The sequence below is a fragment of the Bubalus bubalis genome, chromosome 3 (genome assembly GCF_019923935.1).
Source record: "Bubalus bubalis isolate 160015118507 breed Murrah chromosome 3, NDDB_SH_1, whole genome shotgun sequence".
In the NCBI taxonomy this organism is placed as follows: domain Eukaryota; kingdom Metazoa; phylum Chordata; class Mammalia; order Artiodactyla; family Bovidae; genus Bubalus; species Bubalus bubalis.
Window position 1 is genome coordinate 122994058 of NC_059159.1, and position 18183 is coordinate 123012240.

The 18183-nt window shown below is 47.3% G+C and overlaps 1 protein-coding gene across 4 annotated transcripts in view; it reads right to left on the bottom strand.

The window, feature by feature from the left end:
* The window catches only part of PAX5 (paired box 5), a 182793-nt gene that overhangs the window by 146926 nt on the left and 17684 nt on the right, over positions 1-18183 (bottom strand). For all 4 annotated transcript variants that reach the window (XM_025281736.3, XM_006063498.4, XM_044940045.2 and 1 more), the window contains exons 3-5: positions 16450-16647; positions 8468-8532; positions 4883-5011 (exon numbers count right to left, since the gene is read on the bottom strand). In XM_025281736.3, coding sequence (XP_025137521.1) covers positions 4883-5011; positions 8468-8532; positions 16450-16647 — 392 coding nt within the window. The remainder of the gene's footprint in view (positions 1-4882; positions 5012-8467; positions 8533-16449; positions 16648-18183) is intronic.

Below are 18183 nucleotides of genomic sequence, written 5' to 3' on the forward strand. Positions count from 1 at the left end.
GAGATGAGTCAGAAGGGATGGACATAGTCATGACAGGAGCCTCCGCTCCCTGCTACATGCCCCTAAAACTCCCCGTGAGGGTCCTGCTAGACTCGGCATCTTTTCAAAGGGACAGGCCTCTTCCTGTGCCCTCTGTCCCCAGAAGGCAGCCCAGGGCCCAGAAACTCCACCTGCAGTGTACCCCCTACTGCCCCACAAGAAGCTTCCAGCCCCCACAGTCCACACCAGTGCTGGACTGGCCAGCTTCCTGAGCTAGTGAAAGGGATTCGCACTCGGCTGACCTCGGTGTGTTCAGGGCCTTTCAAACTGGGGGGATGAGGGGAGGGGGAGGTCGAGAGGACCTGAATGGGGGCCCTGGAGACAGCGGAAGGAGGCCCCACCAGAGATCAAAGGCCCAGGAAGGAACAGAGGGTCTGGGGCTGCCCTTTCACCCATGGCCGCTATTCACAGCTCTGCCCGCTCTGCCAAGTCCAGCCCACCACCACCTCCTTGGGGCCTTCCCGGAAGAGAGGCACTGCCCTGGGCTCTGTCCCCCTCACCCAGCAGGATTCCTCAGGTCCAGGCCACAGCTTTCTCCATGGACGCCCTCAGGACAGCCCAATCCAGAGATGAAGCTGCCCCTCCGCCTGGGCAGCACCCCAGCCTGACTCTCAGCCATTCACAAGCCTCCTGAGCCCTCTGTGCATGGGTCCCTGTGCCAGGAGGCCAGGCTGGGGATAGAAACAGGTGATGCGGCCCCGGCCAATCAAGCCCACATGATGGCGGACTCAGAGTCAGACAGCAGGAGGGAAAACAAGTAGACAGAACCAATTTGGAATGCCAGGCAGTCAGAGGAGCACTTGCCACCCAGATTGTAACAGGCCTCAAAAGTCACGGAGTCCAAACCAGAATGCTTTCTTTGGCTCTTCTGCCCCCAACCCTGTTCATGCCTCCAGTAATGGGGAGCTCACTACCTATCCAAGCTGAGGCTTCTAACCTTGGTCCAGCTTGGCTCTTGTCTGAAAGCCACTCCTTGCACTGAGCCATGATCTGCCTCCCTGTAGCTTCCTTTAGCCAACCCCAGCTCTGCCCTCAGAGGCCCCACGGACCTTCTCTGCTGCCTCAGCCGCAGAACCGTTCATCTGAGATTTGGACACAGTGGCCACGTCCCCAAGGCTGGTCTTGGAGGCAAATGCCCCAGGAAGAGTCCTAGAATTTCTAGGCTAAAAGGCCCCTTGGCAATCCCCTGGTCTAATAGTATTCTAACTTATTTGTTTTTGCTAAAGAATTTTTTGCTCAAATTGAGCTTTCCATGGAAGACAAAAATAACCAACAGAAACATTCCTGGTTGAGGAGACTAGAGACTCCCCCCACCCCCACCACAACTATCTTCACTGTGAACTCTCTACAGGCACATGACCAATCCATTCTACCGAGGACTGTTTACTGAGCACCTACTATGTGCCAAGCAGGGTGTCCCTGGTGGCTCAGTGGTAAAGAATCCGCCTGCCAATGCAGGAGACGTGGGTTCAGTCCCTGGGTCGGGAAGATCCCCTGGAGAAGGAAATGGCAACCCATTCCAGTACTCTTGCCTGGGAAATCCCATGAACAGAGGAGCCTGGCAGGCTACAGTCTGTGGGATCACAGAGTTGGATGTGACTTTGCAACTAAACAATGACAATGTGCCAAGCACTTGTATTCAAGCCATGTCATTCAGTACAGAAGACACTGGGGATGTGTGGCTATTGAGCCACTGAAATGTGGCTAAGTGCAACTAAGGAAATACATTTTCATTTTATTTGATTTTAATTCATTTAAGTTTGAAAACAGCCATGCAAAATAATTTTCCCTTCATAAAGTGCCACTTCTATGAGAACCCTTCCCAGATCCTTTGGGTCAATGTCAGCCCTCCCCTGCCCTGCCATTCTGCTCTGGTGGCATCCTCCCATCACAGCGTCACCCCACACACTGCCTGTCACAGGGACTTTAGGTTACCACCATTGCCCACCAGCCTGCCAGGTCTAGAGGCCAGGTCCTCTGTAATGGAACTCTCCCATCACCCACCCCTGCCTTGAACCCTGGGCAGGAGCGCAGAGCCAGGAAATGCCCACAGGGTAAAATCCAAGTCCAAGTGGGAGGACACTGTGAACCAGAGTTGAGCAAGCCACTCCACTGTGCACAGCCTCAGTCACCCATCTGAAAAATGGGATGAGGACCCTCAGCTGTCTTCCTTTAGGCCCTTTATTGCCTGTCTCGCCCCATGGCCCTTCACTCAGTCTGCTGAGTGCTCCCCAGGAAAATGGTGTTACGGCCCACAGCCTCAATGGGCCAGAACCCAGTTCACCAGCATTTCCCCTGTGTTTCCCCAGTGACTGATTGTTACTTTCTCACCACACTCTTGGCAGCATCCAACCTGCTGACCGTGCCCTTTTGCTTGAAACCCTCCTCACACCATCCCTAGGCTTGGTCCAGCCCAGGAAGCTGAAGCCTCAGGGGCTCTCTCCACTCCTCAGCCCACCCAACCCCCTGGCCATACCAGCTCTGTGGCTTTGCCAACATCATGGAACTCCATGGGGCCTTGGTTTTCTCCCCTATAAAAAAGGGGTGGCAATCTCCACCTCTCAATTCCTCCTAAATCCAATGCAAGGATTCAGAGAGCTATAGGGGGAGGATGGAAAGGACAGTGGGGAGCACCTGACTATAATCCTCCCAGGCGGTTTGCTGATATGAGCAAGGGCACTTCCAGCCACCTCTCTGCCCAACCACAACCATCCTCAGTGATGCAGGGCAGGGAGTGGGTCGGGGCTCTACTTGTTGCTTGGTCTCTCAATCTCTCTAATCCTGTAAGCTTTCAGGACCATCAACTCATTCTCCCTTAGCCCCAGACCACAGACGGGATAACCTCCCAAGTTTTTCTGGGGATCAGGGCTCAATCATAAATTCCAAAACTGAGGATCTGAAAGATCATCAAACCCTGCATCTGATTCTTGATACTCTTACACAGCAGCCCAGCAAATGGCCACCTAGGCTCTACTAACATACCTCTGGTAATGGGGCACTCACTACTTCCTGAGGCAGCCCCTTTTTGCCTTAGAGCACTCTCATATTTGCAGACTTGTACTCTGAGCTGAAATCTCTTCTGCATCTGCCTCACACTGGCCTTTGAAGCTAAACAGCAGAGTCTCATTCCTTTTGCCTTCCATGTCAGCCCTCCAAATATTTGAAAGCAACAATCCAGCCCTGCTCATTCGCCTCTTCTTGGTACCAACACATCCTTAGAGCCCTAAGGTGTTCCTCCAAATACTTCTTCATCAGGTTATCCCCATCTGGACACATCCCAATTTGTCACTGTCCCTCTTCAAGGTCAATACTTTGGGTCACAGCCTTCAGGAAGGATCTGCCCAGCACAGAGCAGTGTAGACAAACAATACCCACGTCTTGACCATTCTATACTTTCTCAAGCAGCTTGGGAGGCTAGAGCGACCACTCCCCAGAGACCAAAAGCCATTAGCGCACTCAACAAACACAGTGACAAAATCTCCCCAATTCAGGACCTGTGTGTTTGATGGTAACATCAAACTCAATTTTTCTTTTTTTCCTCTTCAAAACTCTGCCTCTATCCCTCAGCCTCTGAGGGAGCTTCAAATACCCGCCCCTCCACATGATCAAATACAGTAGGCTCCAGCTTCGGCACAACTGCAGTGAGTCCAGGTGACAATGAAAAGATGACACCATCAGCCCCATAAACCAACAGAGATGGTAGGCCCACTGCCCCCTGCAGGAACATGGCACAGCAAGCCACCAAGTAAAAGACTTCTGACATCTGTTGACATCAGGAGCAGGGAGAAAGAGGTGAAGCAGTTTCCAAAAGCCGTGGATCATCTCCCATAGCTCGACACAGAGGCTGTGGGCCCAGCTCCTGCATGGCCTGGAACACACGGACCACGTGCGGATCCACCGCTAGGCCGACTCAGTTTTCTAGTTACGGATCGTAAGTATTTAGGCACGTGCTCACACAGAACATACACCCCTTACAGGGAGTTGAGAAGGGGAATTGTGCCAAAGAACTGAGTAATTGAATCAAGATTTCTGTCACGCTGCTCTCAGGCCCTAGACCCTGGCCTTTTTTTTTTCTTTCCTTTCCTGACGGAGGTTTTACAGACTCCCAGGGGGTCATTCCTCCTCTCAGACCCAGTAATGTCAGCCCAAACTGGCAGCCCATCCAGGGAAAGGAGATCAGGGTTAAGGTGGGCCAGTGTTCGGGACAGAGGCAGCCAGTTCTGGAGGCCTGGGCAACATACTGAGGGTTGAGAAAAACCAACAGGGAAGATTGACATCTATTTAATCCCTGGGAGGCCCCTGCACTCCTTCCTTCCAGGCCCTAAGGGCAGAGATGAAATTATTCACTTCCTCAACCACCCCTCTCCCAGCACCACGCTGAAGGCCTGGGAGAGACCCCACTCGCTAAGCCTACTACAGGAGGTGTGCCCCTCTCACTATGCCCAGATCCTTCCTCTCCCGAGGGGTCCCCCCAAAAGGGGCCATTGCTACTGTGCTCATACCCCCACACCCTGCCTTTGGGCATCACATCTGCCAAGGGACCGGCTTCTTAGATGTGGCAAAGCACAGGCCATGGGGTTCGTCCAGGACTGCCTTTCCCTCCAAAGGGTGAAGATGGGAGGAGGCCAGGGAGAAGTCCAGTCCCGCCGGGCCCCTCGTCCTCTCCCAGAAGGCTTAGCCCCTTCCCCCAGGGTCAGGTCGGGGCTGGGCCCGGCGCCTCCAGAGCTCTGCAGATAAGGGGAGCGCATAGCAGTCATCTGTGCTCCCGCCCCTGACCAAGGGCCTGGAAACAGATACCTCAGAGCCGGTGGGTCCATCCCCGAAGGCGCGCGGAGTCTCTTACCTTCGTCTCTCTTGCGCTTGTTGGTGTCGGTGCTGGGGGATGTGATGCCCAGGATGCCGCTGATGGAGTAGGAGGAGCCAGCCGAGTCCGTGCTCACCGAGGACACCTGCGTCACGGAGCCCGTGGACACTGCGCAGAGGAAGAGGACGGTCAGGGCCCCGCAGGAGGCTAGGGGGCAGCTCCGGGGAGGAGGAAGGCTGGGCCCCAACAATCCGGCCAAAACAAAGGCACTCCCCCAACACCAGCTTGGTGGACCGAGCGGAGAGGGTGGGGAGCGTGCTAAGGATGCCTCCCCCAGAACAGCAGCCACACCTGGAAGATAAGAGCGCCCCCCTCCCAAGAGAACTGACAGCGGTGAAAGGAACTCAAACCCAGCCTATCCAAGGATGCAGGAAGCAGGGGGATGGAGCAGAGAAACTGGGGAGCTGGAGCCCACAGCCAGCCAGTGCTAAAAAAACCAACCTACTACTTAGGCAGGCTCACTGCCTATTTACACATCCACCCATCCACGCAGACATAAATATCTGCACACTCACACACATAGCCAGCAAAGCACCTAATGAAGACTGTCTCTTTTTTTAATAGTTCCTCACTGTCTTTTCTCCTTCCAGTTTACCTGGATTTTAATATTTAATATTAGTTATATAATATTAAAAGTGAAAGTGAAATTGCTCAGTTGTGTCCAACTCTTTAAGACCCCAATGGACTGTAGCCTACCAGGATCCTCTGTCCATGAGATTTTCCAGGCAAGAGTACTGGAGTGGGTTGCCATTTCCTTCTCCAGGGGATCTTCCGGACCCAGGGATCGAACCTGGGTCTCCTGCATTGTAGGCAGACGCTTTACTGTCAGAGCTACCAAGGAAGTCTTATGTATATATTATATATATATTAATATACTCTATGCTATATACATTGATGTATAATAATGTTAATCTTTTCTGAGAACTTACTCTATGCCAGGCATTCTTGCATTATCATATTTAATTCTGAGAACAAACTTATAAGTTAGGTCACTGGAAAGGTAAGGGAACCAAGGCTCAGAGAAGGTAAGTGACTTGCCCAAGGTCACACAGCTAATGAGACAGTGCAGTGACTGGAACCCAAGAACTGAAGTCTTAAGCCCTGTAGTAATCTGCTCCTCACTAATGAATAATGAAAAAACAATAATATGCTTCACATGAATAATGTACTTTTCGTTTGATGCTTGCAATAACTGAATGCTATTATTCATTCTCATTTATCAAGTGAGGAAACTGAGCCTCCATACGACAAAGTGATTGGCTCAAGGTCATCTCACTAATAAGCAGTAGCACCAGGGCTCAGCCTTGGGTCGTCTGGCTTAAAGTCTAGATTTCTTCCGCCCCAAAACATGGGTCGATGACTTACTGTGACTGAGGTATTAATATTTAAGTTCCTAAGAATAAGAATGGGGGAGGGGAGGTTTCAGCAAGTTTCACATTAACTCCTGGCCCCAGAATCTAAGAGGGAGACCTTTCGGTCCTCAAGGGCCTCTCAAGCCGTACAGCTGAATTTCCATTTCTGGGCTGTGGGAAATCTCTCTCAGTTCATTAAAACCTGTAGACCGATCTCAGGCACATTTCCTTTGGCTGTAACTAGCTGGAGGCAGGTGGAGCTGCTTTTGACTCTAAAGCGTAAGAAAGGACTGGAGATGGAGGTGATCCGTTGAGAAGCTGTTTGTTGCTTTCCTTGGAGCACATCCAGCTTTTGCCCCTCCAGACCTAAGGGGAACAGAGCTTTCTTCTCATAGTTGAGTTTGATTTTAGATCTTCCTTAGGAGACACAGAAGTAGAAATCGTTAACTTCTCTTTTCCTTCACCAGAAGAAGCGCCTCAAAATAGATTTATGCAAATCTCACAACCTTTTTTGTGTTAAGGTGCAAAGAACAGAGGAAGAAAGAAGATCACAAGTCATTTGATACTTTAAACAACAACAACCACATGTAACCAAGGTTCACCACGTTGCTGACAGAGCTGATGACATTTGTTCCAATATTTTGTGATCACACTTAGCTCAAAAGACCCAGGTTCCAATTCTGGCTTCTCCACTTACTGGCCATGTGACCGAGGGGTAGTTATTTCATCTCTCTAAAGCTTCCATTTCCTCACTCTTTGATAAGTTTATAAACTAGTAGGGGCGGCACACACATAAGATATGGTTTTTATACAAATTTCTGAGATTAGGCATTCCACTGACTGTCAAGTGGAATTATTCCTCTAACCCAATTGAAAGAATATTATCAGTCACCCTTAGTAGTCATTGCTATAGGACCTGAAATAGTTAAAGCTGCAAATGAAATCTCAGACACAGATATTTCCCCAGAAACTTCCCTCAATCCTCTTCACTCCAGCTCAGCACAGCTGGTCCATCCCTCTCTTCTGTTCCCACAGCACCCTGTACTTTCTTCTTGAGCCTGATCTCAGTATTTGCAAACTTCTCTTTGTAATTGTTGTTGTTGTTCAGTCGCTAAGTCATGTCTGACCCTTTGTGATCCCATGGACTGTAGCCCATCAGGCTCCTCTGTCCCTCTTCTCAACTCAGGGATCAAACCCGCATCTCCTGCATTGGCAGGCGGATTCTACCACAGAGCCACCAGGGAAGTCTGAAAACATCTGTCGAAACCTGGGTTCTTTGTGATAGTCCCCACTAGACCAAGAAGCCCTTGAGAATGGGGGATTTTGTCCTACCCCCTTTATAATGTTAGTCTCCACAACAGGTTGCATAGCAGGGACTTAGCCAATGCTTTTTGGATGGATTACTAAATGAAGAATTATTTTATGTAAAGGAGGAATTCTGTCTTACTTTGATGCAAAGAGGCAACCATAAGCAATCAGAGATCTTCACGCTTTCTCCCAGCTAACCAGCGGTGTTTCCCTTATCCCAGGTGGAGAAATAATGCACCTTGAGTAGAAACACATCACTTTCATCTCAGGATCTTTGCAGGGAAGGGAAAGCAAGGGAAACTTCTGAATTCCTGAGTAATAGGAAATATAACTCCCCTCCTTGGTCACTGTCAGACTTCACCCGTGAGTGTCAGAAACCCCAGTGGCAGCTCTTGACAGTTCACGGAGCAACGAGATCGAAGTAAAAGAGAGAGAGAAAGAAAGTTTAGGAAGTTTTGCCACATCTTCACTCAAGACTGCAAGTGCACAAAGAATTGTAGAAGGGCTGGTTGGTAGAAGAAAAAAACACATTCAAAACTACTTACTGACTAATGATGCAGAAAATGTTATGAATAAGTATCCCTTTCTTGATTTATTACTTTAATTATCTGACATTCTATAGACCCCCATTAGTGGATTTTTTTTTTTTTTGGCTTAGATTTCAATTTTCTGTCTCATGGTGAAAGCTATTTATCATAATAATCAGTAAAATTCAAAACCTTTTAGCAGTATTTATAAAATTCATTTACCAGGTTCAGCCCTTGGAGAATGACAAAGAAGGCGCATTAGTACGTGTGCCGAAGTGTTTTATGCAGAATTATCTGTCCATAAGAATGATTAAAAGTTCTTTTGAGTACTTGGAGCCCATTAGATTTTTAAATTTTTTTTAAAAAGTTCTTCTTACCTATGCTGTGACTGGAAGCTGGGACCGGCTGGTTGGGTGGCTGCTGTACTTTTGTCCGGATTATCCTGTGAACAATTGAGAAAAACAAAAAAATGCTATTTACCATCACAGTGGAGAAGAGATCTCAAGTAGCAATGCCAGAAACCCATATCAAGTTGGGTCGTGGAAGTGGGGACAGATTATAAATCCAGGTCTGGAACTGGGGGTTTGGAAAAATTATAGGTTAGTTCTAGCTCGACCCCTACCTCCCTGGGTGTCTTTGGGTAACTGGCACCCTTCTTTGGGCCTCAACTGCCTCTTCTGTAGGAAGAGATTGGTGTGTTAATATTACAAATAGTCATCCTATTCTTGGAGCAGCTTCAGCTCCATCAGGAACTCACTGAGCAAGTTAGAAAGTTTCTTCCCTTCCCTGGACCTCAACCTTCCATTTATGGAATAAAGCCACTGAACCTGGTGACCTCCCTGTCCCCTGGCAGCTCTCACATTTTGGTTTCTCTCCCTTAGAAAGCCACAGGAAGAATAACATCCCTGCCAGGTGGCACAGTGGTTAAGAATCTGTCTGCCAATGCAGGAGACGCAGGACATGCAGGTTCAATCCCTGCATTGGGAAGATACTCTAGAGGAGGAAATGGCAACCTGCTCCACTATTCTTGCCTGGAAAATTCCATGGACAGAGGAGGCTGGCAGGCTACAGTCCATGGGATCACAAAAGAGTCAGATATGACTGAGCTACTGAGCACACACACACACACACACACACATCAGAAATTATCAAGGGGGTGAGGGGAGCAGTGTGAATGTTGCTACAAAACTGGAAAGGGTTAAAGTGCTGCCACTTTAACTCTGGCTTGGCTTGGCTAAGAGGAAGCCTGAATTACACAAAACAGTGGAAAGGCTCTACAGAGCTGGAGCCAGGGTTGTCCTGCATGGTCTTCCCAGAGACCTCGCTCTAGTTCTAAGACGAACTTGATTGTGACCCTGGGCAAGTCCATTCCACTGTGGGGCCCTCAGTACAATGAGGGAATTGGAACAGACCACTCTTTGCTTACTTTAATCCATCCTTTGTAGAAAAAAAATCTTATCATAAAGCCCAGTGTATAAAATGGTCAATAGCAGCAGCACCTTCCCTTTGCTACCTGGCAGCTCTGATGCCCTTCAGCAGAACCTTGAGCTTTTAGTAAATTTCCAGCTGGGACAACACGTGAGGCCTTCATGAGACCCCTGAGCCCAATGCATTGTAAAGCAGCTGAACAAAGTGAAGTGAGAGTGAGTTAGTTGCACAGTCATGTCTGACCCTTGGCAATCCCATGGACTGTAGCCCACCAGGCTCCTCTGTTCCATGCAGGAGACACAAGAGAAGCAGGTTCGATCCCTGGGTTGGAAAGATACCCTGGAGGAGGAAATGGCAACCTGCTCCACTATTCTTGCCTGGAAAATTTCATGGACAGAGGAAGCTGGCAGGCTACAGTCCGTGGGGTTGCAAAGGAGTCAGGGATTGACTTGCCTGGGATTCTCCAGACAAGAATACTAGACTGGGTTCTCCAGGGGATCTTCCTGAGCCAGGGATCAAACCCCCGTCTCCTGGATTGCAGGCAGATTCTTTACCAACTGAGCCACTAGGGAGCAGCTGACCAGGGCCAGGCCAAAAGTTACTTGGGGTCTGCAAGAAGATTCCTTCCCTGGCACTTAGGAGAAGGGTGGATGGTAATAAAATGTGCAGCTTCTTTAGAAAAGTTCTATCCCATCCTCCAACTGTGACCTTTTAAAGAACATTTACTAGAGTGCTTCCTAATTATAAAAGTCTTTTGTGCTCATGGTAGACTATTTGGACAAGTATAAGGAAGACATCTAAGACCACATTTTGGTGTATTTCCTTTATGCTCACCTTCCTATGTGCATTTGGAAATATCCATTTTTTTCTTAATTAAATCAGGATTAAACCATGTGTACAATTCTATGTCCTGCTGTGTTCACTCAGCTTTATATAAGAAACTTTTTCACATTTCAGAACATTCTTTATGGAAGTTCGTTTCAGGCTGCACTGGTCTCCAGCTTGTGCACCAGGAAAGGGAGAAGAGAAATGGCAGATGCCTCTTCTAAAATTCATCAGGCCTTGGCCCCTGCTCTCTGTGATCGCACAGCTCAATGCTGGGCACGGAAGGCACTCAGCATCCTCAGCTGACAGCCTGGAATGGACGTTTCTGTTCACACCGCAGCCCAGCCATGGGCTCTCTGAAGCCCAGGCCACCTGAGCTCTGCAGAGGGCCTTTTGCTGTTTTCTGTCGAGTCAGCAATGTTTTGCCTCAAATATACTCACAGTGTTTGCTTATTTGTTTTCTCCAATATTCAAACCACTTATTTTGACTAAGCAAACAGGGAATGTGTTAACAAAGACCTAGGAGTGAGGCAGTTTTTTAGACTCTACAGGAATTAAGCTAGCATCTGACCTAATTTGGGGATGTCTGTGTATGTCACCTTCTCTGTGTATACATGTGTCTGTGTCTATATATATATCACTAGATGTGTGAATATATATGGAGATGCAAGATCTAACTATATTTATCTATATTTTGATTTATATATATACAAACATATAGTAAAATATATTGTAACTATTTCCCATTGAAGTCCAGTATAAAGTCCTAATTTTGAAAGCATTGTTTTCCATTAAATTTGTACATAAGCAAAGAAAATTATATTTTCCTTATTTTTCTTTAAAAATAGTTATAAATTGTCGGTAAAACATAATCAGTTGTTATAAATCATTGAGCCGCAGCTGCAGTGGGGTAAGCAGGTCCCAGAACCAGACTTCTAGAGTTTGAACACCAGTTTTACAATCTGCCAGCTGCACGACCTTGGGCAAGTTTCTTAACTTCTCTACCTCAATTTTTTCATCTGCAAAAAAGAGACTAAGAATCATTCTTGCCTCATAGGGTTGTTATGAGAATTAATTAAGTACTTAGACCAGTGGTTGCTGCATAGTAAATTCTCGATAAATGTTAGCTGTTGTTATTTTCATTGGTATCTTCATAAAGATTAATGACTAGCTTCAACCTTAAAAGGTTCATATTTTCCACAAATGCCTTAAAAACACATGGGATCCCCTTGGGAGCTGGGGAGGGGAGGTAGCCATCCCCACACCCTATTTTAAGGCTGTGGCAGGGCTGTCTTTTACAGGGGGACCTGAACTGTAGGGAACCCTTCAAAGGTATCTCCAGAGACAGAGATTCTGCCCATCTGCCTGCAGCAGCTGCCAGGAAGAGAACAAAGAGCATCATCTTCCACGGAGAAGAAATGGGAGTTGGAAGAACAACACTGTAATTGAATTAGAGTGATTCTTAAAAAACAAAAAATTGACATCAGGACTCATCACCGTAAGAGTCACACTCTGGACTTTTCTAAACCAGAGACAACTGGGGCTAATTCACAATCAGTACTAAGAGGTATAGCCTCTACTTTACTTTGCCTGACCTTGAATGCCATAGGATCATTCTAGATGGTCCAATGGGGGAGGAAGCTCAACAATCAAAGAATTCCTACAAATAAGGAAACTAAAGCCCAGAGTGTTCAAATGACCTGCCCAAGGTCACATGGCAAATCAGCTCCCATGCCTGGGCACTTTTCTTTGAGCCACATTCAAAGGAGGTGGGACTTTAGCAGAGGGACTAAATACTTCCTACATAACACATAAAGCCTAGCTGGATGCAAAATCCATCTAGAATCCAAAGATTCCAAGTCTGAGCAACTTTAGATATTACAGACATTGGCAAGGGTCCCATTTCAACATCACCCTCACTGCTTGGAAAGGCTAAGTCTTGTCACTATCACCCCCAGCCACCACACCGCCCCCACCACCACATACAAAATTCCACTGAAAGAAAATCATGTTGCCTTAAAAGAAGAAATGAGGTTATAGGGCTGAAGAAATACCCATGTTTACTGCACTTATCAAATTGCCATTGGTGCATAGGTGCAGAAAGAATCTTGGGCCATCAGCTATACTAAGAATGCAAAAACCAAGGGTCCAAGCTTCAAGACAGCAGCCAAGCTGCAGAGAGCTCACAGGTGACAGGCAAGCCTGCAACTGACATGGAGAAGAAAGAGGAAAGGGATGAACTTGCTGCCCAAGTTAGGCTGAAGAATAGAGTTTATAAAGGGTCATCCCCAGGCCACACCCATTGCTGGACTAGGTGCGTTTGGCCTGCAGAGTACATTTATTTTCATTTGAATTAGTTGTCAATATTGGTAAGTTGGGAGCTTTACATGAATACATGAATTTCTAGCTTCTCCTGAAAAATCAGAACACCCAGAATACTGGCCCACATTCTCACAGGACAACCACGGCTGGAGCTAAATAGGGCTGCCCCTCTAGGCTGGGAGTGCCACTCAGTTTAGAGCCATGGGACTGGAACAAACAAAGAAGGAAGACTCCATCTGTCCTCTCACCCCCGGCATTGGGCTCAGCTCTAGGAGAGTCTCCTCCAACTGTCTCAGGTTGGATTCCAAGCATCCTTCCTGCAGGTTGTGAGCATCCCAGCATGTATTTATCCTTAAGAAGTCACATAAACATGATGGTTTGTGTCCCAGGAAATCTCCCACAATCCCAGCAGAACTGGTTCAGTGTTGCTTCACCCCAGTCAGTCATAGCTTCCCAGGCAGAATCCCCAGAAGGCAGCAGGAGTTCACACACTTCTGGTGGGCGGGGAGAAGGCACTGTTGCCCCCAGAATAGCTACCGATCCAGCCACACCCTCCCTCCCTAGCTGTTTGAAGTAGTGGAGCAGTGAGAGACATTACCTCCCAGGGAAGCAGGGGCTGGGAGAGGGAGCTACGGACCTCTTACACAACATTTGCAAGACAGTTACTTAGAAGCTACATCTGTTAGAATGCAGTGGGATCTTTATATGGAAAATAAGATCGTGTACTGGGATGGCTCAGGCTTTGTGGGGGTGTGGGTAGGGGAAAGCAGTCACACAAGACACAAGACTGCCACCCCCCTCCCCACCTGCCGCCCTTAGTTTATTTGCATTGCACGGTCTGTTGCTAAAGACACCAAAGAGCTCTCATTGAAGAATGTGGTGAGGAGCCAGAGAGTGCTCCCAGGAGGAGCCCCAGAAAGAAGCACAGGAAAAGGCTATAGATCACAGAGGAAGCCTGGGGAAGGGAGTGGGAAGCAGTGGGGATGACTGTTTGCTTCTCCTTGTCTCTCTCCTCACAGTTCCTCAGTTCTCAGTTCTGCACTGGCAGAGTCCTACCCGGGAGTGGAGGAAAGAAACAGCCCTTTTCTTCCCATCAGGGGCCCTGGGCTCCACCCCCACATCGAGCTCAAAGTCATAGTTCCTGTGCACTCCTGTGCCCTGTGAATAGATCGTGGACCTTAGTTTCTATACTTGTCACAAAAGAGTTAAGCCTTGAGGCTGTCGGAGATCACAGATGTGGAAGCCCCTTAGAGGCACAACCAGTGGGGCCACTGGGCCACCATGTGGGCTGGGACACCACGGGGAGCCCTGAGGCTAGCCATGGCCCAGCAACTAGCAGCCTGACGCCCCCCACAGCACCACTCGGGATACAAAGCACCCGCTGAGCTGTGATTTCCCTGGACACTCCTTCAAGTACCCCGTTTACAACCTTCACCACATCTGTAATCACTGTGCTCGGCTTGCTTCATATGCTTCTTTCAAATAACGTACTTTTTTATTTTAATAAACTTATTTTATAAGGGAGTATTAGCTCTTTACCATAATTGGGGAGAGGTAGTTTGTAAAGTTCACTATCATTGGTTTGACGTGCTAGTTTTATTTCTCTAAAGGACATTCAAAAAACAGTTTTCCTTCCAGTATGACAGAAGATAGAAGCTAGGCCCAGCAAATGATTTGTGCTTGTCCTGCAAAGGCATTTTCTCATTGACATTAGTTGCCACTGTTTAAAGGTATAGAGATTTCATACACACACACACACACACACACACACATATGCAAACAAGGGCTAGTTTCTGGATTCTCTTTAAGAACGGAAAAAATCGGGCTACCACTGGGCCCACATGCCCAGCGGCTTTCAGTTGGAGCCGAGAGACAACTGCCCCTTCAATACAGCTTGTGTTCCTAGTTTGCACAGACCCAACCTTCCTGCCTGCCTTATAGCTGAGCCACTGCCCCCATGGCACCACCTGCCTGGCTCCACGTCGGCACTGGAGTTTATGACCTCCACGGGCCACCTGAGTTATCTTTGAAACCACCTGTGTAACCTAGATTGAAAAGTCTCTGGGTCCCCAGAGCCTGACCACCAGTTTTACGGAAACTGCTCTGCTCCTTCACCACTCTGAGCAGCTCACGCCTCACTCCATGTTAAGGTTTTTGGAGACACAGGTAAGGGGGAAAAGTCACGTTGCCTTGTGTCATGGAAAACTTTCAAAGAGCTGGAAGTAGGGGACTCTAAAAGCATACAGACACCCTCCAGAAAGAACTGGAGTTATTCCCCCACAAGCCCCCTAAAAACCTACTCCAGTATTCTTGTCTGGAGAATCCCAAGGACAGAGGATCCTGGCAGGCCACAGTCCATCCACAGGGTCCCAAAAAGTCGGACAGTGACTGAAGCGACTTAGCGCCATATGGCACGGCAAACCCACCACAAAAATTGCTACCTCTCCAGCAATTTTGTGCCTATTGTCAGGCTGTCCAGACCCCTCAGTGAAAGCTAGAACCCCTCCATAGACAAGGAGCCCCTCCAGAACAGAAACTAAGAGATAGATCGTATGTCTGTTTCCTCTCGCTCTTCGTGGTACCTTGTGGGATGTCAGAGCCAAAGTAAAGGTTCACTGAGAGAAAAAAATCAGGCTAATGGTTTATGAGATAGCAGGACTCTAAATACCAACATGAACATTCACACGGTGATTCTGTGCATTTGAATCATCATGGAATCAACAACTGTCAGGACCAGAGGGGATCTTAGAAATGGTCTGGTTTGACCACCTCATTTTGCTGCAGGGGTCCCCTGTGCCCAGGCAGGCTCTGCACTGGCAAGAGCAGGGCATGACCTTAGAGAAATGGGAACTGTTCAGGTTTTCAGTCTGCTGGCTTCGCTTTTCTTTGTGGGGTTTAGAGAACCATCATTTCTGTCATCTCACAACTACATCCTTGACTCTATGGGTTTCAATGGAGTTGAGACCACACCTCCTACAATAGAAAACGTTCTTTCAGGAATTCAGTTCTGAAAGCTCCGTTGGATGTATTCTGGACCAGACTGGATAAAAGAAAGCCCTCCCAAGAAGATCCTCTGCCTGGTACTTAATGTATCTCTCTGGTTCTTTCTGTCCAAGGGTGAGATTCAGGGCAACTGAGGAGAAGGCAACCCCCTAACTGCACAGCATCTTAGCATCCTGGATGTCACTCTTGGAAATTACAGACCCATATCAGTACCACCAGATCCTGGGCTCTCAGAGAGAGGAAGAGCCTTGTCAAGGTCACACTCTGAGTTTGTGGCAGGCCTGACAAATCTGAAGGGAGCTGAAATCTCCCAACTGCAAGTCCAGGCTCTGTTCCCCACACTCAGTGTCTCAACCTCTGCCCAAACTGGAGGCAAAGATTTTCCTCCTGGGAAGCTCTGAGGCGGGCCATTGCTAACCTTGGGGACTGGCTTGCAAGGAAGCGACGTTTGTGAAGACCTAACGGGACAATTCATTGTTGAGTGCTCCACACGCAGAGACAGGTAGTGGAGGGAGTAATGGAAATGACACCGGAGTCAGAAAAATTTGCAGCAGCCAGGTGCTGGCATAGCCTCCTCTCCCTGGGCTTAGGACTTCTGCCTACTTTGGAGAGAAGAGTGATAGAAAGACCCATCCAGCCCTGTGCACATCCCTCCTGACTGATGATGCCTGTGGGGACTTGGTGAAAGGAGAGACCAGATCTTCAGGAAAGGCACGTGCATAGCCACCAGCATTCCCACCCCACCCAGACCCTCAGCTTCCCAAAGGCACCAGCCACTCACCTGTTGATGGAACTGACGCTGGGCACTGTGTCATTGTCACACACGCGTTCCGCCAGCAGCCGGTCCCTGATCTCCCAGGCAAACATGGTGGGATTTTGGCGTTTATACTCAGCGATTTTTTCCACCACTTTGGGTGTGGCGACCTTTGGTTTGGATCCTCCAATTACCCCAGGCTTGATGCTCCCTGTCTCATAATACCTACGACCCAAGGAGAAAGGAGTTTAGCCATGAGAAACCAGAAAAATGGACATTGGTAACAAAATAATGGACTACTCTGTCCAGGAAATGCCCAGATCTGTGTTATCTGATATGTAGCCACTGGCCATGTATGTGGCTTTTGAACGTTTGGAAAGTGATCTGTTTGAATTGACATGTCCTCTAAGCATCAAATACATATCAGGTTTTCAAAAATTAGTACAAAAATGAAGTCAAAATCTCAGTAATGTGTTTTCCATTGGTTATATGTTGAAATGATCATCTTTTTAATATATGGATTAAATAAAGTATACAATTAAAAGTAATTGTACCTGTCACTTTTTCCTTTTCTAATGTACGACTAGAAAACTTTAAACCTCCTACATGGCTTACATTACATTTCCATTGGATAGCACTAGTCAGAATGCTCAGCCTTAATTAATTAATTGTCACATTTATCTACCATTTGATAATTCACAGAAAACTTTCCAATTGGTTTTCCCATTTGATCCCCACAACACCTCTAAAACACATAATTTTTAATTTCTAAAGTACAACATTCAGTTTTGAATGGCTGAATGCGTGAATGATTATACAAACAGGTCTCCATCTACAGATATAAAACAGACCCATAGAGGTTACATGGCTTGCCCAGGGTCACCCAAGACCCAGGGCCAAACCAGGACTGTGGCCCAGCCTTCTGAGCTAAAATTTCCCCAGAAAGTTGCCTTGTGCGTTTCTTTCGTCGGCTATCCCATTCCCTAGCAGGCTCACCTGCTTAACTTCTTTTTCTATAAGAGAAAAACAATAACCCTGGCATAAAATTTAAAAGAATGTCAGATTCCAGAATTAACTGGCAATATGAGTTACACATAAGTCAAAACGCAAGCAATAAAAAAAAAAAACAACCAACCACAAGTCACTGCAGCTCTTCCAGGGACCTCCTCTGAGGTAAATCGCTGTTTCTAAGGACATTTCCATGCTATCAGCTCTTTCTCGTTAACGCAAATAGGATGTCAGGGTTTTACAGTAAAACCGAAACCAGGGAGAAGAGTGCCATGAAAGATCATTTCAGGGGAAAAAAATTACTTGATTCCTTTTCTGAATCTGAGCCTTCACTGGATGTCTCTCTCAACATTTACAGAGGAATTTTTGACTTCCTCTTGAAAAGGAGATTATCTTGTATTTGGGAAAAAAATTTTTTTAATAAACAAGACATTTTAGAGATGACTGAAAAAATTTAAACCTAACAAGAGTTTACAATAAGCAAAGGTGGGTCTATGATGGGTAGGAAAGATAACACAGGACAATGAGTGGTTCCATTGAAAGAGATGCTGAAATTCTCATCTTGAGTAAGTCTGGTTAGGGCCAAGTTAGCGAATATTCTAGAAACAGAAGAAACCATTTGGGAACAGTGATATGGATGCACAAATTTTATTTTCTAGTGAGAAGACTGTCATGTACAAATTTGTGGACCATAAAGCAAAACTCAATCTATGCTCCCTCTTTCTATAATTGCTAAAAGTCTATTAGTCACAA